This window comes from Cavia porcellus, unplaced genomic scaffold, assembly GCF_034190915.1.
Source record: "Cavia porcellus strain 051 isolate PalLab524CR breed Dunkin Hartley unplaced genomic scaffold, mCavPor4.1 scaffold_23, whole genome shotgun sequence".
Classification (NCBI taxonomy): Eukaryota; Metazoa; Chordata; class Mammalia; order Rodentia; family Caviidae; genus Cavia; species Cavia porcellus.
The window spans coordinates 21,226,961-21,252,634 of NW_026947506.1; the positions used below are offsets into that span (position 1 = coordinate 21,226,961).

At 49.9% G+C, this 25,674-nt stretch overlaps 1 protein-coding gene across 6 annotated transcripts in view; it reads left to right on the forward strand.

Moving 5' to 3' along the window:
• The first annotated feature begins 2,055 nt into the window (after positions 1-2,055).
• Positions 2,056-25,674, forward strand: part of LOC100723642 (BMP-binding endothelial regulator protein) — a 217,395-nt gene continuing 193,776 nt past the window's right edge. The window contains exons 1-2 of one of the 6 annotated variants that reach the window (XM_063233895.1): positions 2,056-2,547; positions 3,471-3,556. In XM_063233895.1, coding sequence (XP_063089965.1) covers positions 2,445-2,547; positions 3,471-3,556 — 189 coding nt within the window. In that variant the 5' untranslated portion in view covers positions 2,056-2,444. Of the gene's footprint in view, positions 2,548-2,765; positions 3,043-3,470; positions 3,600-25,674 lie in introns of those variants that run through there. The other 5 variants (XM_063233896.1, XM_063233892.1, XM_013152608.2 and 2 more) reach the window with 5 other exon arrangements.

Genomic DNA, 25,674 nt, shown 5'->3' on the forward strand with positions numbered 1-25,674 from the left:
CTTCCATGGCAAACTGCTTGTTGGCGCTCTGGGGCTGGTCTGTGTCATGCTGTCTACAACCCTCAGCCTCTCCAAGCTGCCATCAGCAGGGCTCAGCCAACAGCAGGCCGAAACACCACTGCGCCCCTGTGCTCTGGAAACCCCTTTCTGCCTGCTGTCCCCAGACTGCTCTCTGTCTTTGGAAGCTCAGCTGCCAGCACCACCTCCTCCAGGAAGCGTGGTCTCTCCCCGAATTCCATGACAGGCACGCTCTCTGTCCTCTTCCAGTCACTTCCTTCCTTGCACTGTGTTATTTAAAATCACTTGCTTTCCTCCTTACCAGACTGGGTGGGCCGTGGTGGTGTAATCCTTTATCTTTACCAAGTCTAAAATCCAGTCCACAAGCCTGCCTTGGTGCTTTTGTGAGTGTAACCATCAGACATTTCTGGATGCCTTCGCCCTGCCCAAGAGGTCGGTATCCCAGGTCCTTTGCCCAGTCTTTTCTCAAGTCTTTATTTCTATTTTGGGGAATCTAGGTCAATGCGATTCTCTGAGAATAACTTTGGATCCACCAAGGTGCATGCTTAGCTGAGATATTCAATGAGAATTTGGCATGACAGTTTCTAGAGGAGCTGGACAGTTTCTCTGACCACAGGCATCTCTGCCTTTCAGGCTTCTCCAGTTACACATTTTATTTTGGAGACCAAAGATGAGACAGTGCTTTGTCTACCTGAGTCCAGCATCGGCCCTGAGTTAGACACTGGCTTTTTAGGCTGCATTTCCTGTTTACTCGTGAAAGATGTCATAAACAGAGCCAAGCACGCATTCTTCCTCTTGATTTCAGCAAGGCCATTTAAGACTTTGGAGGGCACCACCACTGGGTCTGAATGTGACCGCGGATCTGTGTGTCTTTCGGTGAGGGCGGATTTTTTTTTTTTTTTTCTGTCTGACCTGGCACTAGCTCAGCTCTGCACAGATAGAGAGCAAGTGGCAGTTGAAGATGTCTCTGGAAGGAGTGGCTACAGCAGAGTATTTGCCAGGGACAGACCTTGTGCTGAGCCCTCTGGAGAGGCTGCTCTTGCAGAAGTGGGACCCATCTGTGGAGAAGGCAGCTGGGGAAATCACAGGTGGCAGTGGATTGTGACAAACAGGAAGAGGAGTCAGGCTCGCCCAAGGCTTCTGTGAATCTTTTTCCCATTTGCAAACTTCCAAGCAGAAGGGAATATTTCCAGTTGGTTTCCGGATTTGCACCAAAAGGACAATTCCAGTGCGCCCCAAGGCACAGCATGACCTATTATAGAAAAGCCACACACACCTGGACTCCATCATATAAAAAAACCTGTCGTGCAAACTGCGGGAACCACCATGCCTGGTACTAGGAAAGGCGTCAAAGCAATGCCAGAGCGTGCTTCAGCATGTGCAAGTGTGCAGTGTGAATGCGTCCATACCTCCTGCTTTCCGGGACAGCAGGGCCTCCCGCGTCTCCATTTTAAATTTTCTTTCCGTAAGACTGTTAATATTGCAACCTAAAACCCCATTGAAAGGGGATGTCTTCAGATATCGGGGTTAGGGGCTTCAGTGGGCTATGTTTCTCTGTGACTACAAAAGCATTTATTTATTTATTTATTGTATTATTAATACGTTAACATGGGAAGAAAAACAGTGCCTTGAGATTATTGTAGCTTTGCGGGCTTTCTGTATGGTTAGCGAATGCGATAAACATTCTAGTTTCTTTTAAGAAGCTGTCTGGCCATTGTGTCATTTGTGGGGCAAAGCAACCACATCATCTCTTTTGTATTTGAAGTTTATAGTAAACTTCGGGGCGTGCTAAGCCATAGAGCCCCCCCCCCCCCCCTGCTATCCCTGCTCCCGCGGGCTTCCTGGGTCCTGAGTGCCCACTGAGCTCATTAGCAGCGCGGTCCTTGGAGAATCGGGAACCAACAGCCCAGGCTGGAGGCTCAGGGACAGTTAGGACAGCAGGCAGAAAGGCCCTCGCGTAGGTGCGGGCTCCAGGGCTCCCAGGCGCAGAGCCCTAGTTGGCGCCGACGCGGGTTGAGTCCCGGGAGCCGCGTCCACGCGGCCAGGGGGCGGGTCCTCGGGCCGCACCCACGCAGGCTCTGTAAGGTCTCAGGCTTTGCGCTTCAGGGTCCGCAGAAGGACCCGGCCGGGCAGCGCCTCTGAGCCCCGACCCCAGGCGGCGCGGGCCGGTTCTGGCTCAGGGTGACGAGGTCCGCGCCCGACGCCCCCGCGCGGCCCGGGAAGGAGGCGCCACGGAGCGCGGTCCCCGCCTCGGTCCGCGCCGAGCCCCGGGGTGAGCGGGGAGGAGACCGAGCGCGCCGCAGTGCGAGCTGCGACCCCACCGGCCCGCGGGACCGGGGTCCCCGCGCCGCCTCGGCCTCCGGCCCCGCCCATCCCGCCCTCGGCGCGGCTCCACTCGCGGCGGGCGCGGCGGGACTCAGGTGGAGATGCGCGGGCGCGCGGCGAGCTGGGGCGCGCGGCTGCTGCTGCTGCTGCTGCTGCTGGGCTGCGCGGGGCTGCGCGGGGGCCTGGGCTCCTCGCTGCTGACAGGTACGGGCGGCCGAGGGCACCGAGAGGGACTGAGGGCACCGACGGCACGGAGGGGACCGGAGGAGGGGACGGAAGGGAGGCCGAGTCGGGACACGGGACGGAGGCGGCGGAGGCGGCGCAGCGCGGGAGCTGTGCGGTGCCGGCCGGCGCGGGGCGGGGAGGACGCGGTCCGCTCTCGGGCTGAGGTTCCCTTATCCGCTGGTCTCCCGGAGCCTCCTGTTCGTCCGCGCCGCTCCAGTGCGGCTGCGGAGTGGCCGCGTCCCCACGGCTCCGTCCCCGCGTCCGGGGCGTCCGGCGCCGGCGACGCTTTCCAGGCGCCAGCTCCCGCGGGGATGCGAGGCGCGGGCCGGGGACGGGCGGGGCGCGGCTCGGGATGGGTGATCGCGGCTCGGGAGGTCGAAGACCTGCGCCCCAGTAATGAGGACAAACTTCACTGACGCCTGGTGCAGAAGAGAAGTCTGGGGTCCCCGAGAGGAGGGGGCTCCCTCTCAGCAGGTGACCCCAGAGCGGGCTCTGAGGCAGCGCCTTGGGAAAGGCCTGTGCAGGGACGCGCGCCTGAGTTCTGCTCACTGGGAAAATCTGGGGTTTTTTGCCTGGGGATGTGCTTGTAGTGGAGGTGACTTCCCTAAGGAAATTGTTAAATTGTTAAACATCCAGCGAGATAGTTCAAATGTGCTTAAAGCAATTGCAAACAGAAAATCTAGTTTTTTTCTTGAAAAGCTAGTTTTTTCTTGAAACGCTTTTAAAATAAAAACATAAAATAGATTTGGGGAATTTGTTTTGGTAAATTTCGTGATTTAAAACTCATTGAGCATTTCTGAAATTTGGGTATGTGTTTTAAGAAGGCTTGTGTGAAACTTGAAGATTTTATTATAAGGCCACCTAGCACGGTTTAGATTTTTAAAAAAACTCCTTTATTTCAGGTTCTGTTGCAAAATGTGAAAATGAAGGGGAGGAGCTCCAGATCCCGTTCATCACAGACAACCCGTGTATAATGTGTGTGTGCCTGGTGAGTGTGCAGGGGAATGCGACTGCCCACAGTCTTGGATGAGGTGAATCCCTTAAACGTGATCGCATAACCAGATCGCTAAAAATTGTTTTTCATCATTGGTTTGTGCATTGAATTTAGTTGAGTTTCTGAGTTTCATGGGTTGGGCGGTTTCGGTTTCTCAGGCTAAGAATTCTTCTCTTGGACATCATCCTTGCGGAAGAAAGCTAAGATGGACTTTGATGCCACTGTTCCCATCAAGATTACAGCATGTAGTGTCGGTCCCTGCCAATGGCTGTCACCACCACACTTTTTGTGTGTTGGTCCTGTGTTTTGAGCTCTGCAGGAAAGGCTCAGATAACATTCAGGTGCAAAGGTCAGGGTTAAGGTAGTGACAAGGGGAGAGAGATGACAGCCACAGAGGAAAATGCAGGGACAAGCTGTAATCTTGGATTTCTGCCTCCAGTTCCCTTGCCTTTACCCCAGCTCTGCAATACAGTCTTCCTTTCTGATTCGGGAACCTGAATTAGAAGAGAACGGAGAGAAAGTGTCATTTTTCGAGAGTGACACTGGATTGTCAGATGTTTAGATAACTCAGTTTGTTTCAAGTCATTTTAGCTTAATAGTTAATAAATCTAAAAGTTTTCGGGGAGACTAAGTTACAGGAATAAGAGTTTCTAGGATGAAACATAGATTCAGAGAGCAGTGTCTTTGCTGAAGGGTGTTTTACATGCCAGTCACTTTTGGCAAATCTTGGTTAAAAACCACATGTTGCTAAACTCCGTTGGAAATACATCAGGGCAGTCAAATGCAAAGCTCCAAGTGATAGATGATTACCTGTTACCAGATCAGCATATCCTGAGAAAAGAGAGAGAGAATCCATCTCTATATGGGCAAAGGCCAGGCCATCTGGGTTTAAAAGCCTGAACAATCTCACGACAAGAGACAGATCAGAGTTGGGAAATGAGACATGGGGAAGGCACAGAAGATGAATGCCTGCATCCAATGACTTTCAGGTTCTGAAGACTGGAAATTAGCAGTGAAAATGCATTACATTTGCTGAGATGATAAATATAGCTGCCTAGCAAGAATTACTGAGAGAGGGGGCTCTTTAGATTCTGTGTTTATGAGCTGCTATGTTAATAATCTCTGCTAAAGAACCTGCGGAAAAGAATTTGAGTTTCAGTGTTGACACAGTTGTAGGCCTGCAAACCCTGTGTGTGTGTGTGTGTGTGTGTGTGTGTGTGTGTGTGTGTGTGTCTGTGCGTATAATCTCCCTTTGTCCTTTCTCTTGTCTGTATCATGTGAGTAAATTATTTCATTTTATTCTCTTAAGTAATATTTAACCAAGTAGTATTTAAATGTACTGAGAGCGTCACATATGAAAGTACTGTTTTCCTCCAAATATACAGTTTAAGTGTGCAGTTTGAGTTTTGCAAAGTGTTCCCAAGTAACATTATGGAAACTCCCTACACAGCACTCTCCCTTCTCGATACTCTTAGCTAGGTGGAAAAAAGGGCCTTTCTTCAAATAATAAGAAAATAGACATTAGCTAGGTGGAAAAAAGGGCCTTTCTTCAAATAATAAGAAAATAGACATTAAAACCTTGCAGTCTAGAAGGCAAAGAGTCAGTGTGAAAAGATGTATCTTACGAAAATTCAAATGGGAATACTATTCTAGAAGACTATTGATTATATCCACAAGAGTAGTAGTTCTTTATGTGTTTAATCTTTTTTCCTCGTTTACTGGGGCTTGAAGGACCTTTGCACTAAGCTATCCCTTCCTTTTAAGTTTTGGAACAGGGTTTTGATAAGTTGCTAAGTTCCTCAGGTTGGGCTTGGTTTTGAGAGATCCTCCTGCCTCAGCCTTCTAGAGTACTGATATCATAGGAATGTGTCATCACACCTGACTGTATATCTTTAGCATTTAAGTAACATTTGGAGGCTTCTGGCTTTTTTAAGCAATGTCAGAAGTCCTTTCTGGGGACTTGGGTACCAGGTCTCAGCTGTTACTCAGGAGGCCCTTACAGCACCTTCCTTAGCTCAGTGATAGGTCACCGTGACCCTGGTGGGATTTAAGGTGACAGCTGCACAGTCCTCATGGTCCCCCAGGCTTCTGTACTGAGTTGGCAGAGCAGAGTGAGGATCGATGCCCGGCCAGCCCTGTCTTCCTTGGATGCTTCCATGGAACCCACTGGGGTCTGTAGGTTTCGGCTCCCACTTGATGGCCAGGAAGCTGCTTGGCACCTTCAGCAAAGGGAGCCAAACACATTGAGCAATCTGACAACATTAGCAAGCAGATATTTGTGACAACTTTATACTTGCCAGGCTCTCACTGAAGCCTGCATTCCTTTATTTCATTCTTATGAAAATCCTTAGAGTGCTTTGCACGGCCTGCCTTCCTGTCTGTCTGTCTGTCTGTCTGTCTGTCTTCCTTCCTTCCTTCCTCCCTTCCTTCCTTCCTTCCTTCTTTCCTTCCTTCCCTCTTTCTTGCTTTCTTTTTTTCAACAAGGTTCCACTGTATAGTTTAGGCTGGCCTTGTACATTCGCATGTATATCCTAGGCTGGTCCCAAACTCACAGTGATTCTCCTGCCTCAGCCTCCCAAGGACTGGGCTTACAGCATGTACCATCAAGCCTGGCTTGAGTCTTACTTTAAAAGTGAGAAAACTGAGATATATGAGGTTAAGTGGCCTGTGAAGGTCATATTTTAGTGAATTTATGTACTTGTAGATATCATATCTAGTCCTTTATTCACTAGCATAGCAGAGATGGTCTCAGATTGTCGATTGTCTTTAAAGAGCACATGTCTATCTATAACCAGGAGAAATACACTGTTAAACATGTAAGAAAGCATTTCAGCTGACCTGATCTTGAGGTAGGTTTATGCATGTTTATTAGAGGGTACATAATAGTCTTAACTAAACTTCGGACAAAGAAATAGTTGTTCTTAATTCATGTTGGTCCAGTCTTTTTTTTTTCTTTTTTTTTTTTTGGTACCAGGAATCGAACTCACAACCTGGTACTGTGCCACTGAGCTATATCCCCAGCTGGTCGTCTTTTGGCAGAAATATACTTAAGGCTGGGTATATACTCTGGGTATATCTTATTTCATAGCATGTACTAAAAAAAATCCAAAAGCCTAACCTCAGTGTATGCTTAAAAAAGACGTGAAATGTTTCAGTTGGGAGGAATTCAGTGGCACAGAGTCCTGTGCGTAATTACAGTGTCAAAGCTCGGAAAAGCCCACAAAATCAGCTTGGCCTGCTTTAAACCTTCAAGCTCCGGAATATTTCAAAGGTGGACTGAGCTCATTTTGGTGGAGACTGTGGAGATGACAGTGTGTGGTGGCCACGGGAAGCAGAACTGAATATTTTTATTCTCGTCTGTCATCGTCTGCATAGACCGAGCGTTGTGCCAGACCCCAGCTGTGGACCAAGAGTAAGCTGTTTGTTCGCTGGCACAGCGGCTGCTTTGGAGTGGGTGGGCCTTGAGGCCTTGGTCCATGGGCCTGGGCTGGTGACTCAGGTTCTCAGAGCCGGGCATCGGCATTGGCAGTCAGGGTAAGGATGCGCTTGCTGTGTTGTTGCCTTTCCCACCTTACAAGGTGATCACTTTCGGAGATGAGGGAGGGAAGCCCAGACCTGTCACTGCTCTGTTTGATGGTTTCCCCTTCTTGCTAGAATTGCTTTTCTGATAATGCCCAGAAAAGCACATCATTGCCGGCCCTGGAGTCCAGCTGGCAGGACCAGCCAGCCCCAGGTGAATGCATCTGCAGTGTGAGCCTGGACCCAGACACCCCACACTCACACCATGTGTGTGGAAGGTCTTGGGCTCCTTGGACTCTTCCCACTTGCTGTGGCTCAGGAAGAAAGAGCGGAAGCCAGAGAGTTCACCCAGGACTAGAAACTGAGGAAATCACAAATCGGATCTTGGCCTGGCATATGTTTTGTTCAGTGAAATGCATAATTCTGAGGCTGAAATTTCCTCCCTGGAATCCAGTGGCGCAGTGTAGCAGTGGACTCTGCTGATAAATAACCTCGTGGCATTGGTGTTACAGGAAGTGTGGCTCCACTGTCTCAGTCAGTCACATAGTGAACGTAGAGGTCACTGACTGCTGTCTCCCCTCCTTCACCACAAGTGTCCTTGCTGAGCAAGTGGCCGCCAGCATCTCAGCCTCTTTATCTCTAAGAAATCCCCCTGGCGTCCTCTGTTTGCATTGCCTGGCTGCAGGATGGTTATCTACAGTCTGAGAGGAGGAGAGAGAACATCGCCTGGGATTCAAGTCCTCTGCATGCGGGAGGGGAGGGGAAGGAGATATATGGGCCTCGGCTGTGTTTCAGAGAGATGCCTCCTGCAGGTCCTGTGCGCACCAGAGTGCCATACTTCTTTCTAGACCGGGAATGCTCACTCAGGCGGTGATCAGGTCTATTTATTCACTGTGTGATTGTTTATACTTTGTTCAGAAGGTGGCGTGGCCAGTTGCCTTCCATTAGAACCGTTCTGGAGGGCAGTATCTAAGTCAGGGACTGTGCAGACCGACTCACAGCCACTGTTTCTGAGATGGTTGTTCTCATCCATGCTTTGTCCGGCCCAAGAGAAGCACAGAACATTTCCTGAGGCCTCACAGTGACTACACACAGAATTGGGACTGGAAGCCAGTTTATGGTCAATTAAAACCCGCTGCTTCTGCCAGAGTCATTTGCTGCTTCAAGCCCATTTACAGACGAGGCTTCTGAGATTGGTTTCCACCTCCACAGAGCCAACTGCAGTCTTTTTGCAAGGAGGCAGAATGCTTTTGATCTTGAAGCACGGGTGGCTAGAATTCAGAGACCCCTCCAAGGGAGACTACAGGTCGTATCACTTTAGCTGGGAGGTTTGGTTATGACACTGACGGACCTGTTTTCAAGTCCACCTGATGATGAACCCCAGGCTTGTGCCTCAGTTTCTTCTTGAGAGGGAATAGGTGTCGCTGTGTGCTGGGAGACACAGATGAGATGCAGCTGGTGAACTTTGGCCCAAGGCTCTGCGCTGCAAAAGCCCTCTGGAAGGATGTTTTCCTGCTGCTGTTGGTAACAAGTTGTAAATTCTTATTTCTTCTGTGTATGAGTGTGCAGAGGTTCATCAGCAATAGATACAAAGAGAAGCTGATGGAGTGGGGATGCAGGGTGGGGACTCCAAGTTGACCCTGGGGGAGCTAGGTGCCCCGGGCCTGCACTGGGCTCAGTGTGACCTCTTCTTCCTGTTGCAGCGTGGTGTGGGTCTTGCTGTGCATTTTTGCTGGCTCTCTGTGAAACACGAAGCCACTTTCCACGGAACAGAGGCCTCCTTTTCCGCAGAGCATTTACATCTCTGGGCCTGCGCGGTCAACCTCGCTTGTACTTTTATTGGTGAGAGATGGGTTGGGACTCGGAGTGCTGCAGTTCTGGAAAACCTGCCCAGTGGCCTGGCACCCTGGGGATTTTCCTGGCTGGCCCCGTGCGGGCGTCTCTGACCTCAGTCCAGGCCCAAACATGTTTTTGCTGCCTCTCTGCTTGTGGCTCCCTTTCCCTGTCCCCACCCCATAGCTTGTGGCTCTCCCCGGTCTTGCTAGTCTGACCTGTGGGCATCAACAGTGACTGTGTTTTAAGCATTGGGAAGAAGGCTGAGGAGAGAGAGCTGTCCCAGGCTGGAAAGCAAATCGAGGGAGGCAGGAGAATGGAAGGTCAGAGCAATGGAAAATAAAGGCAGTTAATAAAAATTTACAAAAAAAGAGGATATCAGATTTTCACCCCTGCTATAGTGGCACTTCCGTTCCCCTGGTGGTATATACAGACTCCTTTGGGGTATAAAGAATCCAAATATCACCACCACTCAGGGCACCTGGGGTCAAGTGTGCTTGTTGAACTTAAGATCAGCACAGGAGCTGGGCGTGTGTTTTAAGACCTGCTGATTCCCAGTTCTAATTCTGTAAAATACCATGCAAGTCACTGGGGATACGGGTTATAAATTCAGTAATGTTGTTCTTTCTTCCTTCTTTCCATACCTCTTCCCTCTTCCATTTTATTTCATTATTTTTAGCTTCCTCTATGTTTGAAGCGCGGTGCTGGTTGAGTGCCTTTGAGGAGAGAAGGATCAGTGGGTCTGGTTCTTGTCCACAACCCGGTAGGGGAGGATACACGTGCAAACACACTTTCCAGGAGCAACAGAAAGACTCAGTGAGGGCTTGAACTAGTTGCAGAGCACACTGGAGGTAAACTCTGGGCAGAGTGTGTGGCTTCGGTGGGAGGACAGGAGTCTATGCAGAGTTACGCTGGGGGAAACAGAAGCGTGCATGCTGGGGGTGACCAAGGCAGGGGCCCGCATGCTTGCACCTTCAGTGTCACCAGGCTAGGCAGCCTGGGTATGATGATGAGGGGTCGCCACATCTCAGATCAGGCCTTTCAGTACTTCTGTACAGCCACAGGGCACAGTAGGATGTGCTCTGTAGAGCCTCTGGGAGTAGTGGTGGCATCCTTAGGACACAGAGGCTGGCGTTAGGGTGACAGCTGCAGGCTACATGTGCTCAGATGACAGTGGGCAGCCAGATGCAGGGTGGGCAGTGGAGTAGAGGGAAGATACTGGATAAACTGCTGCACCCCATGCTTTGAATTTCACTAATCACTCTCCAGTGCTGGACTATGTAGATGAGCAGACTCCAGAGAGAACTATGCACAGTCACCGAAGGCAGTGGTTGTCATGGGGAAGATACGTGGTGCCATTGCAGCTCAGCCTGCTGTGCATCAGCTCTGTAAAATGCAGGTGTTTATCTTTGGCAGAAATTAGGACTGCGGTGCAGCAGTTTTTAATCTAACTGCACAGGAATAAACTTCAAAACTTTGGGGATTATGTATTAGTTACAGTGCAAGCATGCACTGTGCAAGAGTGCATTGTGAGCAAAAGGCTGGATTTAATTGTGTCTGGTGCAGACAGGCTGAAATCGTGGGTGATATTGGCGGTTGGCCAGAGGAGAAGCTGAGTTTTTATAGGGTTTGGAGATAGAGTCATAATCCCAACAAATCTGGATGGAATGTTTGAGGTCAAAGTTCCAAGGATGGTCAGTACAGGTATACAGATAATGCTGGACCTTTCAGTGCTGGGGAGATTGAATGTCCAGTCCTGCTTTTCCTTTATGGCTGTCTGTTCTGTTTGCTGAGGCAGCATGGCCCTTTTAGTGGCTTCCTGTTGTTTTCTGAGAATGACGTGTTTGCTGAGAAGGTCCTGCTAGGTCAGCATGACAGTATGTATTTGTCATGGGGAGATAACTCCTTGAAGTCTGAAGTTGTAGGTTATATGGAGGGAACAGCAAGAAAGGAGAAATCGATGAAGAACCAGGTGAGTGCAGGCAGAGGCAGAAGATGCTTGAAGAATATGAAGACCTGTGGAACAGACACTGCAGAGGAGGACACCAAGGAAGGGACTTTATTGTCACATTCGTGGTCTGTGTGGGACAAGGAGCACTGGTCACCCCTTCTCCCCAGTCCCTGATGCACATTGCACATGGGATTGAATCCATCAGGGTTGAAGTTGGTAGAACCCCATTTGACAGGAATCCAAACTAAGACTGCTGTAGGGGGTTTTGTAAATCTAGCACAAAAGTCACAAGTTTCCCAATCTTTGATTTTTAGAAGATCTTAGCAAAAGTGAGTACCTAAACACCACTTGACATTTTAAAGGTCAACAAAACTAATTTCATAGATAAGAGTCCTATACTTGTTCCACACCAAGTCCGTGTGTAACCTCCCCTATAGACCAGTGCTAGATACCTTGTGATACTTAACGCAGGGAAAATGCCGTGTGACGGTCATTATACTGTGTTGTTTAGGGAATACCAACAATGAACAAAACTCTGCAGGTATTTACTACAGATGCGGTTTCCCCATTAATTACTTTGATCTCTCTGATTGATTGTATCCCTGGATGCAGGTGCTGGGGGGAGGAGGGCTGACTGTAGATACAACAGACCCGTTTTCAGTGCCTGATGGAGAAGAAACCTTTAGGAATAATAGTGTAATTCTCACCTCTGCCCCAGGTGGCTGCTTGGCTTTGGGTGAGTCACTGAATATTCCTGCATCTCACTGTTTCTATCAGGGGAGGGCTGTGAGTTATAACAGGTAAGAATTCCCAAACAGGAAACAAAGGAAGCCCTTCAGAATTGACAGCTGCTGCTTCTGTAAATGCCGTGGAATTCCTGCCCAAAGGTCCCTGGACAAAATGGTGACAAGGATTGTCCCAGTTCCTTATCCTCATTTGGGAGATGGGTTCCCTCAAAATTTCTTTTGGGAAGCAGGAGAACCGGCAGAGGTCTTGCTGGGCTTCTGTGCAGAGGTGAAACCCTGGTGCAGCTGCGGGTTGCTGGGTTACTTTCCCCGTTCTGGGACTCATGTGCTCAGTCTGCATCCATCCATGGACCACTAACCAGTGTTGCCTGTTCAGGGAGGCCCATTTGCCTTTGTGTGAGCTTGTCATCAGGCCAGGAAATGTTGGGTAGGAACAAAAATGCAAAGCTCATCCTTAAGGCCAACATTTCTGAAACACTGTTTTAAAGAGCGGGACATGGTCCAGTGTCTGCCTCCCTCCCCGCCTGGGCAGGTGGGCTTCAGGCCTACAGGGTGGGCCCAGAGGACCCGCCAGCTTGGGTCCAAGTGCATAGGCCTGCAGACTTATTCAAGGTTGCCTGCTTGGGAGCTGCTTCCTGCTTCTCCTCAGCAGCATCCAGCCTTGTGAGAACTTGGTGCACTCTTGCCTTAACAAATGGAGTCCTTAAGTGTCAGAGCCTTGTCATGGTCATTTCTGTCCTATTGCTTCAGTGAGAGGTTGACAGCCTTGAGACCTGAGTGGGAGGAGGGCTGGTTTCCTGTTTATAGTTGGGGTTAGCACTTGGGACAGCTCCCCCTAAACCTGGATCACCATGTTCTTAGGACCTGACTCCCAGAGAGCTTGTCTCAGAAAGTCCCCGCCTCTGGAGAAGCTGTCCTGGACAGTCATCGTAAAATACCTCATTTCCTTCAAAGAGTGTGATTGCATTTGAAAACACAAGGTCATTTGCACCAAAAGATATATTGTGTCTCAGCCTCCTGAGTCCCAGGCTCATGCCACGATACTTGGCTTAAAGACCTGCTTTTATCTGTGATGGAGGGAACACTCCAACACTCCCTTTGATGTACAAGGTGTCAAGGTATCTGGCTATCACAACCTGAGGCAACAAGGAGGGAGGTCCTAGGACCCTCTCTCTCACTTCTGCTTCCCAAAGTGACTGTGAAAATATCCCCAGATCCCTGTAGCTGGTGTGCCACTCTGTTTCAGTGAGACTGACTGAAATCTTGATCCAGGCTTCGCTGTTTATATTAGATTTTGGAAGTTAACTCCCTTGGCTTCTGGGAGCTGACTGCTGAAAATTGTGTTTTTCTTTGAAGGACAAAGGCCTGATTGTATGTCCATGTGCTGTAGTGTAATGAGCTTTCCCTCTGCTCTTGAGTGCTAGGTATGGGTGGGACCCACTGGGACTCACCCAGATCTCCTGAGCCAAACAAGATGTTCACGGATCTGTAAACACACTGGCAATTTTACCTGGGTAACTCCACAGGAGAGAACCAGAGGGTGGGGTAAGTGGCGTCTATCTTGAACGTGGGAGATCCCCCAAATGCTCCTCTTTGATGGGTTCCCCATGGCAGGGAACCTGCACTGCGGTGGCAAATGGTCCCACAGAGCAACTTCAAATAGAATGGCAGTGACAACAAAACCTAGGAAGCTCAGAATCATCATGTATTAAGTGATAGGAACACACATCTCCGGAGTAACTCTTGTGTTCTTGGTCATATATGTACATTTTGGCCAGGTGGTATTTCGTGGCTGCCAGCGCCCTGAGCATTGGCTGAGTACCTTGTTTTTGTGCCTGGTGTGGCTACTCTGCTTTTCAGGGTGCTTCTGGCCTTGTGGCCATTGGTGACCTCGAGAAGCCCTTTCATTTACAGGAAAGACTTGCCTGATCCACAGAAAGGAAGCTGGAGAGGCAGCAGCTGCTTTTTCATTTCCTTGGGGCTCAGTGAGAGGCATTTTAAACATTTTATTGTACTTTTCTCCTTTTTTTCTTAAACTACATTTCTGAGTCTTTTATCCTGAGGTCCCTTCAGAGATGAATCTGTGGCTGCAACAAGGACATGAACCCTTCCCTGCTTTCAGAGTGAGCAAAGTCGGGACACTTTCTTCCCTGTGGTTACTTGTAGAGCATTTTTAGTCAAGAACACGAGGCTCATTTTCCATTTCATTTTCTAACTTGCATGGGGCTGTTTGTGCCTGACTCCATGGTGAGCTGCATCCTGTTGTGGCTTCTGCTTCTGCCTCTGCTAACACCTTCCTGGCCTCCTGTTAACCTCAGTCCAGGCCTGTATTGCCTGGAAATCCTCGAGCTCCTGAGGCTGCTGGGTCTCCCCCGCTTTGTGACTGGAGGCAGAGGAGCAGCAATGAGAACACACTCACATGGCAGGGGGCTTTGGCCTCAGGGGATTCCACCTCCCTGAATGGAAGATGTGAGGGGTGACTGAGACATTCTTCCCCTGTCCCTGCTGTCCCAGAACAGTTGGGGGCCCACCATGAGCCCACATGTATGTGCCGTGTGGGAAGGGGGCCCATTAGACTTGAGTTGTGGCGATTGCCTGTTGCACACACCTGGCAAACAGTGGTTGTGTTGCCCGGCAGGGCCACCAGAGGCAGCTGGAGCCCGTGGGTCCCTGGAGGGCACCAAGCTGGAGGTCCTTGACCTGGAGAGGTGGCTTGGAGAATGTGAGGAAGAGCTGCTTGGTGCCTCACCCTGTCTGGGACTCTAAGTTGGGGAGGAGCTGGTTTTCCTCTCTCTCTCTGCTAGGTGAGCTGGAGCTGCAGGCAGCAGGCTCAGGGGCTCCTCTCTTCTTCCCTGGAGGCCTACCTGTGCAATGGTGTGGTTGGGATTTCTGAACAACAATGCCTTTCTTCTGTTTCATGTCAGCTCTGTACTGAGTGAAGGCAAAGAGGTTTCTTCACCATTGTGCATGTGGCCTGGCTGTACAGAAATCTACAGCTCACAGATTCTGATGGAAGGGAGTTTTTGATGTTTGGTGCTGACCTGTAGAAACAGCAGCTTCAGGTGGTTCAACCTAGTATGTATTTTCAGTACTCGTAGACTTTTCTGGGGCAGGTGTTTACTCCATGTGGTATTTGTGATGCTCCTGAGTGAGGAGGCCTTCAGGTCCAGGGGACTTCCCCTGGGTTTATGAATTAAAGTCTGGGGATTTGGCAAAGCGCCTGTCTCTCTGTAGCCCCCCAGCTCCCAAGTCTGCAGGCTCCTGTGCACCCCTCCAGTGCGCTGTGAGGACAGGGTAGCTGCAGGGAGCAGGGCTCAGCCTGGTGGGGACAGGTGGCAGAGACCGTGCAGGACACTGGGACTTCATAACAGGGCCCAAGCGGGATTGTGATTCTTTTTTTTTGTCTTTTTCGTTTTTATCGGTACTAAGGATCAAACTCACGACCGCACACTTGCAAGGTAGCCGCTTTTGCCACTGAGCTAAATCCCCAGCGCCCAGGATTGTGATTCTTTAATGGTCACGTATTTATTGAGCATTTATGTTAATAATGTTCAGAGGCACTGCAAGATTGGAGGAACAATTTTATGTGAACAAACAGACTAAATTGTGTTGGAGGAAGTTTCGAAGTTAGCTACTATCTATGGCTGAAGAGGTTTTTGAAACTTGATTCACTTCTGCAAGACAGAGATCTGAGATCTGCCCTGGACCCTGACCCCTGACTCGGCCAGAGCAGACAGGGCTTCCCCGCCTGTGCTGCTGGACTCTGTGTGTGTGTGTGTGTGTGTGTGTGTGTGTGTGTGTGTATGTGTGTGCCTGTAGTTAATGCAGCATTTGGGAAAGGCTTTCCTTGCCAACCACTCTGTCATGAGTGTCTTGGATTAAAGTGTGAGGGTGATAGACCCCCATGGGGTCACATGGGCCCCAGGGAACAATCTCTGAGCCGTGGAGGCGGATGTGATACCTGGTCCCTGGCAGCTCCGGCCCTCCCTCTGGCCACATTTCCCTTTGACTGCTGCCTCCCTGCTCACCCTGGTAGATTGTTCACAAGTCAGCAGTAAACATTTTTCTTTCACTCTCTTGTGTTCTCCCACCAGGCTCTGCTTGGCACCTCTCATGTTTTAATGTGTGTGAGAGCCACAAGGGAAGTTGCAAAAATGGTTGTTTCCCATGGCTAGCTCTGCAGCATCTCCCATTTCAATAAATATTACTTCTGGTGCCTTTTAGGTAAGGGCTAATTTTGTGGGGGAGGGGATACCAGGAATTGAACTCAGGATTCACAATTACCAGGCAGCTGCTGCTCCACTGAGCTACATCCTCGGCCCTAGGAGCTAATTCTTAAAAGATGTTTAGGTTTGTTTTCCTTGAAGCCACTCTGTGAGGGAAGGCAGGCTTTCTCAAGAGCTCTATTTCATAGTTGGGATCAGAAAAGGGAACGCAAGCAGAGATGAAAGTTAGAACCTGGGAACCCTACTCCATCCTGGGTGAACCCACTGGGACCCCACCCAGCAAAGCTTCCTAACCCCATGGCCTGAGAAGGCACCCAGGCTGAGGGAGGGAGACTGGGAGACAGCTCTCTGGGGGCCATGTTCTCAGGGGTCCTGATGTCCAGTTAGGTGGAGTCCAGACTGGCGCCTTTGGATGGGGCAGACTGTCCACTGGGTGGCTGCCAAGTTTTTCATGTGCTGGGTTCCCACAGGGATGCTGCCTGTCCTGTGGTCTCCTGTGATGGGCAGCAGCTGTAGCCCGAAGCCGATGTGATGTCTGTTTGTTGCTCCTATAGCGTCAGCCAACTGGATGGAGCAACTTGACCAAGGAGCCAGGCTTTTATGACTGTCGGGGTGGGGCAGGGGAGGATGGTCAGCAGCAGCAGAAGGAGCCAGAGGGCAGCCCGGAGGAGTGGGGGCCAGGTGAGGTCGGAGTCAGAGACAGCGCCACCCCAACCCCGAGTCCCCAGGGCTGAGCCAAGGGGCTGCTGTCCTTTGTGGGCAGCTGGTGTCCATGCAGTGACTCACATCCCTGTCCAGCATGGGGACTCTCCGTTGTCTCTGCCCTGTTTGTGCCCTCTTTCTGCCCACACCTTGCTTCCCTGCTTGTGAACTCCAGCTGACCAGATTCTGGTCCTGTCTCCTTCTCGGTTAGGTTGCTACCCAGGCTCCACACTTTCAATGAGAATCCTCATTTTAAATGAGTCTGGCATTCTGCAGTTCATCTTTATCATCTCCATCTATGTTATTTTTTGCTGTATTATTTTCATTCTCTGTTGTTAGCTGAGGCGTGAACAGCCTTCAGCCACGTGGGAGGGAATGTTATGCTGAGAGGACAGAAGCGAGTTCTGATCCTGGAGCTGCAGCACAGCTTCAGCTTCTCCTCGAGCCTCTGTGTCACTGACGCCAGTGTGAGTCCCAAACTGCTTGTGGGGTCTTGGTTCCTGAAGGGGCTGCCTGCATCCTTGGGTCCTCCTTGCCTGGGCAGATGAGTATCGTGGTTCTAGCTTTGTGTCACCCTTTTTGGGGTCAGAAATTGGAAGCAGGGTGTGACTGTGGACCTTGTATAACCAAGAAGGAAAATTTACATGGAGAAAATTCTTTCTGCTCTTCCTGCATGTCTGATGTTCTCTCACCCCGTCCTAACATTGATTTAGTCAGCGGTCACTAGGCTCAGGTGGCTCTGAGCCCTCTGGTGTGGGGACACTGGTCCTAGACCTATTCCTTGGAAGTCTCAGCTCCTCTAGCCCGTCAGCACTTTCCTAAACTTAAATCCGTTCTTTGGAGAAGTTGGGCAGAAGGCATTGTGGTCATTAGCTCTGTGGAGAAGGTCTGAGGACAGTGGTCAAGACAGCCACCCTTGTCAGCCTCACTCCCTGGGTGTCAGCCTGTCCTGAGGGATCTTGTCTTTCCCTGACAGGGGGCAAGTGCTGAGAGAAGGCGACCCCTGGTGTCCACTAAGTGAACTCATCTTCTCAGCCAGTGGTCTTGGGTAGTAGAACAGGCCTGTATGTGTGTATGTGTGTGCGTGTGTGCATGTATCTGTGTACCTGGGTGTGTCTGTGTGTGAGGACTAATCATATATGACTCCCCTAAGCATCTTCACAATGGGTTTAGAAAAATTCTGTTGATTTTGCTTTTATTTCTTTGAACTTTTTGCTGAATCTTCATCTTCTCAAACTTCTGATATTGGAGGGCCCCAGGATTCAGCCAAGATACTTTCTCCGTAGCCTCATCCCCCTACATGATTTCACAAATACCCATGACTTAAAAATCACATCGATCCTGGTTTTTTTGTGTTCATGCTCCACTTACCCCTCAAGTCCAGTGTCAAAGATTGAAATATTCACTTGGTATCTCCCAGTAGGTATTTGGAAACATCTCAAACTGAAAATGGCCCCAAAGGAGATCTGATTTCTCATTTTCCCCAATCGGAGTTCTCTCCAGGCCATAACATTGCCTGTTATGATCTAGTTTCTTAACCCATTGACCATGTGGATTTTGGCTCCTCTTTCTCTTGTATCCTGTGTTCAATCTATTGATGATCTTGACAGGCCAACCTTGAAGATATATCTTAATTGATAATTTTTAGCTACCTGTGCTACCTCTCTTGATTTTGAATGTACCATCAACCATTCAGGGATCTAAAGATTGTTTCACTTATTTGAGCAAACACCTCTGGGACCATCACATCTCACCAGATTCGAGTTTGAAAAATAACATTGGTCTACAAGGCCTTACTTGATCTGGCTCCAGATGCCTTTTCTGCCCTCAGCTCCAGAGCATCTTCCCTCCTGTCTGCCCTGGCCACACTTCTGGGCTCTTGGTCCCTGGTGCATGGTACATGTGACAGTTAAGTCCAGCTGTGTCAAGTTCACCGGCTTTGGAATCTTCCCCAGTGATTGGTGGAGCATATTACTGGGTGTCTTGGGGTGGGTCAGGGAGATATGACTTTGTGTTTGGTATCGCTCTTCCTCTCTGGCACTATTTTGTACACTGCTACCGTCTGCTACAAACCAAGCAGCTTCGCTCAGCCACACCCTTCCACCAGGTTGTTCCTGCCTCAGACTGAATCTCCTGAAACCATGAGCCAAATTAAACCTCTACTCCTTCAAGATAATCGGCGCCCATATTGTGTCCCAGCCATGGGAAACTGACCAGCATGGTTCCCACTGTCCTATCCACATGTATTTGCAGGTTCCTGTGCCAGAAACCTGTTTCTCTTAAGATATTTGTAGATTCTTATTCCTTCACTTTGGTGCCTGAACCAGTGTTTCCTTAGTAGAGGATCTTTTGCTGGCCACTCTCCCAATAGTGTCACCGTTTATCATTCTGTTTCCTTGTCCTGCTTTCTTTTCTCTGAGGTAGTACATTACAGTGATATTCTAAGCCTGAGCATAAATCTGCAGCATCTCCAGTTTTGTCTGAGCTCTGCACATGGCCCTTGGGAAAGTTTTGGTGACAAAAGCAGGTGACGGATGGCCCTGAGTGACAAGTCAGTCATGCCAGTGCAGATTGCCCAATGCAGGGCCCGATGGAGACTGGGGTTTTCAGATCTGTGCTCTTATAGGCTGCTGGAGAGCCCCTGCCCCTGTCGGGCCTGTGTGATGTTCCTGGGATGACTGGACACCTCTGCAGTTGGTAGCAAGCTGTAGGTAGCCTGGGAGCAGAGATTTATCCAGCACCTGGGGCTTCCCAGCCCATCTGCTCTGCTGCAGCAGGACTGCAGACTCAAAGCACAGCCCACTGGGCCTCTGTCTTAGGGGGACCTTTGAAAAGCTTGGTGGTTGCTGGTGGTTGAGTCAGCTGTGCAGCTGGCTTCAGAAGTCTCTCACTGATGACCAGAGAGTTGCTTTGTCAAAATGGCAGATGGGCTGTGAGCAGCTCCTCACCTTCCTGTTCCCCAGGCTGTCAGCTCTGTTTACCTGTGAAACCAGGTTACTCTCTACAGCATGTGTACTTCATTGAGGTAGCCTTGAAAAACTGCATTTCATCTGCTCTGTGGCTTCTTGTTGACCTCAGGGAGCAGGGGTACCTGAGCATACAGGGAGTTGCAGATGGTGGGTGTGTGATCTTAGGCAGACAGAGTGCTCATGACAAGGGGACAGCCCTCCAGGGCTGGGGCCATGAAGTGGTTTTGCCACTGTCAGTTGCCAGCAAGATCTAAGTCACTTGGTTTCCACGTTTTGCACACACTTGCTGTTCTTTGGTGGACAATCACTTACATGCAGAATTAAAAGTTCATTGACTTCTCAGCCTTTTAATCAGACCATCTGCTTCTTATATTGTGATGAGTCAGGAAGGGGCCCTCAAGATAATCCCTCTACCGCTTGCTCACCTTCTTCAAGGTCACCTTGCTAGCGTTCCTGTGGAGCTGCTCTGATTTAGAGATAACGGTGTCATGGTTTATGTCTGTGCCCCCCCAGGCCTCATGAGTTTGCATTGTGCATTTGTGATTGGTTCATTGTCTAGAGCTTGGATTGATGGTGTCAGTGCTACGCTCAATAGGGGTGGAGCCAGGATGTAATATAATGGCAAGAAGAAGGTATGTCTCTTTTGTGGGTTTCGGCCTTGCTGTTTGCAGCTGCCATGAACTGCGGCCCCGCCATGCCAGCCTGCCTTGGAGCCAACTGAGTATGGACTGAAACCTCCAAAAACTGTAAGAAATAAACCTTTCCTTTCCCAACTTTGGGCTTTGGGTATTTTGTCTCAGCGACGAGCAAAAAGTAACTAAGACAGGGGGTTTCTTTCTACCCCCCTAACTCTCACTCCCCTCTTTTCAGGACCCTGGGCAGCGTCCTCTGTGCTGTCCCCAGAGACCTGGCCAGTGTCTCTGAGCTGTAGATCCTGCTGGTAGCTGGAACTGGAACCCCAAATACTGTCCATCATCTTCTTGGCTCAGAAAGATCTCAACAGGAAGGCATAGAAATATTTCTAGATTTCATTGCCCTCTCTGTTGTGCTGTGGGCAGGGGAGGAGCTGGCTCCTGTCGCCCGTGCTGCAGGGCACTCAAGCTGTAGAGCGACCAGGTGTTAGTAGGAGGAATTGTGCACTGAGTCCCATCCCTCTGCAGGCTGCCTCCCCTCGTCCCGGGTGGCAAATGCAGCCCAGGTCAGGAGTTCTGGAGTTCTTTCCAGCTCCAACTCCATCCCGCATCTCAATTGTTGCATTCCCCTTTGGGTGGGGAGGCATGAAGGGGAGACTTCAACATTTGGGCAAAATAAAGACGCTAACATCATTTCTACCCTGCCATGTGCCTGTCCCCTGTCTGCTGGCAGAACAAGACCTCACACTCTTGGTCTCCCAGTGGGCCCTGGGGGCTGAGTGTGCGGTGTGGTGGCATCTGTAATGACGTGGTAGCAGAGTCCCTGGCTGCTTCCCCCACACACATGCAGGCCTGTGAACGAGTATCACTGACAGAGTTTTTGCCCGTGCCATGTATGGTGTAATACAAAACAGGCCTTGCTACTTTATTTGGGCTACTATTTTTATTTGGTGGTGATTTCTTTTGTGCTCTGCCATCCCTAATGTTTTGGTTCTGTTTCAAAATATGATTAAACAGAAAGAGGAGCCCTGTGACTCTGCCATGTTTTACATCAGAGCTGTGCTTGCATCACCTCTGGGCTTCCTAATGCCCCCTGTTTCTTTGTTCTGCAAAAAACCAAAAACCAAACCAAACCAAACCAAAACAAAAAAAAACCTCACCAGACCTAACCCTTTAAATGGAGTTAGAGCCCCAAGCAATCCCTCCATCAAACTGAAGCCTGTTTAAAAAATTGAAATGTTAGTAACTTCCACATAAAAGGTCCCCCTTATTACCCTGTGTTGTGTCTGCTGGCGTGTGTCGTGTTTTCAAGGCGCAGTGTCAGGAGAACACTGTCACTGGTGATGTATGAGGGCCATATATCATCAGCACGTCGTCTTTGTGGAGGGCCAGGTACTACAAGACTGGATTCTGGCCAGACAGAGCAGCAGGGGGCCTTACCTCTTTGCCTCCACCCCTGCCTTTTGCTTTAATCTCCCTCTGTTTTGTGTTGCAGAGAAGTGAATTTCTTCATGGGATATGACTTGTTGCAAAATAATCGGGGGCCCCAATGGGCTTCTTAAAGTCTTTTAAATGGTCGGGCTTCAAGGGCAGCTTTGTTCCCGAGTTTGCACTGTTCGCCAGGGCAGGAGGAGGCTGTGCTTGCCAGGGTCTGGGTCTCTGGGGTAAAGGCTCACAGAGCCAGACAGGAGGGGGAAAGAATAAAAGAATAACACTCCCAGATGTAGTGCAATGAATGCATGATGTTCTTAGGAGGCATTTTAACAGAGTCACCACAATTACGGCTGTGGGATGCTGTGAGCCTCCCAGGACGGTACCCCCTCCTGTGTGGACCAAAGACACAGGAGGAGTTGGTGGGTCCCAGGTTCTGGTCTGTCTTGCAAATGACCTGGTGTTCTGAGGGGCTAAAGGACTTAAGCTGTCTTTCCTAAAGGAACTATTTTGGGTATTAAAAGTGAAACCTTAAACCATCCAGGTTTACAATGGTATGAAAATAGGGAGTACTTAACAAAGGCAGATCTTTAAATTCCTAGCTGTGGGAAGGGATGACACATCTCGGCCTCTAGGCCGTGCTGTGTGTTGTAGTGGTTAAGCCATAGAGTGGGGCGCACAGGGTCATGGGTTTGAATCTCTGTCCCAGGTGGCTGTGTAAACCTGCTAGAGCGTAGCACCCTCTGGGCTTCACTTTCCTTACTTACATAAGATGGGAGGGAGGCAAATGAGCTATTTCCCTGGGCTCATTGCATGAGGTACTCACAGGACACACTCAGCACAGTTGGGCACACAACAGGTTTTTAGAACTGTGAGCCGCTGTGAAAGCAGTGGTCAGCATCTTTCCTGGGCAACCATGTGTGACTCACTGTTAGATAAAAGGTGGATCTGCTCTGTTTGGGGCTTTGGCCACTAAGGGATTTGCAAAACTGACGGAGCAGACTGTGGGTGCAAGAAGATGTAGAGAGGGACTTTTGGGTACCAAGAAGGTGGGCTGAGTAGTCACGGCCAAGGCTAGCGGCTCTCATCCTCCTCTGGAGCCCTCAGGGAAGAGAGAAATCTTGGGAAACACTGGGGAGTCCGGCTTCTTCTCTCTTTCAGCTTCACTATCTGCACCTTAGAAATGGTTTTGTTTGGCTGGGGATTCAGCTCAGTGGCATAAGGGCCTGCCTTGGGAATTTGATCCTCGGTACCAAAAAAAAAAAAAAGAAGTGGTTTGTTAGTCATTTTTTCTGCCCATTTTTTCAAGCGCTGCTGATCTGAGGCGACCCAGAGCCTTATGCTTTACCCTTTGACTTTATGGCAACTGCCTTTATTTTTTCTTTTGGTTCTTTCTTTGTAAGAGTTATGGGGAAGCTAATTGTACCATCAATGATGAGGAGGCAACAGCTTAATTAAAATAATAAATCACCAATTAAATGTAATGCTGCCACTGGCACCCACAAGGCTATCGCAGGGCTGTCCCCACCCCACTTCACTGTTATTTCTGGGACCTAGAGCAGATTTTGTGTGAAGGAGACAGGCTGCAGCGGGTGCAGGCTTGCACTAGCGCCCCCAGACTCACTGGTGAGGGAGCCCCTGACCAAGGGTTCCAGAAGGAAACCACTTCCTCATTTCCAGGGATCAGAACCCCTGGCAGCAGCAGAGCCTGCCCCATGGGGTCTTTGGGTGCTGCCCAGACACACTTCCTTTTTCATCTATTTTTGTTGGTACTGGGATTGAACCCTGGCATCGTCCGTCACTGAGATAGGTCCCCAGGCCCCCAGCTGTTTCTAGTTTTTATTTTGAAACAGCGTCTCAGTAGGTTGCCATAGCTGGCCTGGAACTTGTGATCCTTTTCCTCTGCCTCCCAGGTAGCTGGGAACACAGGTGTGCACCCCTGTGCCTCGTGCTTCCTTGAAGTTTTGCCTACATCCTGCTTTCAGGAACATTCAGGGCTTGAAACCAGGTCTGCTTGCCCAAGGCCCTGCCCACCCTTTCCTCCGGGGTGTGCAACATGGCTGCAACCTCATCTGTCTGACCAGGTAGCCCATCTCTCCAAAAAATTTCCACATCCACTCAACTACATGCTGTCTCTTCCTAAAGTCTCAGTTGGAGCTCACAGAATTTTAATGTGAGTTACCTACACATGTTAATGCGGGGCCGTAGACGCTCACCTTCCTGGCTGGCGCTTAACCTAGGCCTGGGTACCTGTCCTGTCCTCACTTTACTGCCTTCTGGTTCTTTGGGGGACCTGAGACACTTAGTTCACTGTGCACCATTCTTCTGTCTGCAGATCTTAGGAAACCATAACGATTAATGAAACGACATCTGCAGAGCTCTTTAGATGAAAGCTGCTGTGTAAACACCAAGTATTCCGCTTCTGTTTGGGAGAGGTGGTACCTGGGAGAAATGCAGACCAATGTTTTACCATAGCATTGCCCTTGGCTCCTCAGGGCTGGAATTGGGTTGCAGAGGGGGGACTTCCAGAAGTTTGCCCACTTAACTTCATGCATGGGGAGACTAGAAAGTGCAGTGAGGATCCACAGGCTGACATTGGATCAGGTTCCCGTGGCCTTCTCTGCTTGGGAAATGGCACTGACATCCGTGTTCCTCAAAACAACCTTCTTTCTGAGTGATCCTGAGGCTTCATGGTATGAAACATTATTGAGTGTGTTTGTGCTTTGGGGACATTCTGTGTTATTGAGATGTGACAAAGGATCAGAACGTCCTTTGTGTGTGCTCACCAGCCTTGATGGCATTTGTCTCTTTCTCCTTCATACTTTCCATGGGTGGTAGGAGTTACCGAGTTTTTGTGAGCTGCTAGTGTTGATGTCTTGTTTCCCTGAGATCTTGTGACTGACTCTTGGCCTGGGGACTTATGGCTTGGCTCTCTCTCCTTCCACAGCATGGGGACAAGTCTTTAGAACTGAAGAGAATAACCCTGGGGGTGAATGTGGCCACACCCCTGTGGATATTTGCACTTGTGTGGGAGTTTCTGGAGGCATGAAAATCTATCAGCTTCCTCCCCAAATAAGACTCCAGCTGTGAAATGATAGAGGGGTATGTGTCTCCTCTGCTGATGCTACCTGGCTGGCCTGGCTTCAGTGACAAATTGAGTGCTTTTTGCCAAATGACAGGTGTTTGCCTCAGGGGCAGGCTTTTTTAAAGGGAACAGGAATGGAAGGACAGTGAAGCTGTCTCCTAGTGACAGGGATGGATGGGCTTCCTTCCTTGCTAGAAAAGCTGACCAGACAGAGGGTCAACAGGTGGGACACTGGGTATTTTCATCTTTATTCTTATTTCCAGGGACTCCTGACACCATGCCACCATCCACACCATGCCACAGCCTCTATCAAGGACCACCCTCTCTCATCAAGTGGCTGATATGTTTTTGTCTCCATATTTTTACTATTATGCACTAACGTGAATAGATGGTGCCCTTCCATAGTAGACTTCCATAGTGTTGGAAAAATTAATTTAAATCATTGGCAGTTTGTGTCAACAAAAGCCTTTCAAATTGCTCTTTGTTTCCCTTGGTGGAAGAAGACACACAGGGACAGGGGACAGTGGTGCTTTGTGCCTTCTGTCCCCTTGCTCTGCACTCACGGAAAGACAGGTCCTGGCGTCATGGACAGCCTGGAAAATGCTCCCAGGCTGTGCCTGGCTCAGCGGCAATTCCTGCGCCCAGTGCGCTCTGTGCTGCCACCTGGTGATGGTCTCTGGCACAGAGTGACAGCGTAAAACCCCATTTGAGCTCCGCCCTCTGTGGCTGGGGCTGTGGTTTGGCTGGCATCCTGATGGACCTCACTGCCGGGCATGTCGATCTCTTTCCTTTTATTCCTCCCTGTGCCCCTTTTACTCTTTACTGAGGGTGTCCCTGAGGCTGCACATGGTCCCAATGTATGTGGCCAGCATCGGAGGCCACAGGTCCCTCCCTGGAAGGGAGTGCAGATGGACACCTTTGCAAGCAAGCTGATCCTGTGGGCAGACCTTAGAGAGTCACAGACAGGGCAAGGGGAAGCTGAGAGGCGCAGGGAGGCCTGCCGTCCTGCTGGCTGGCT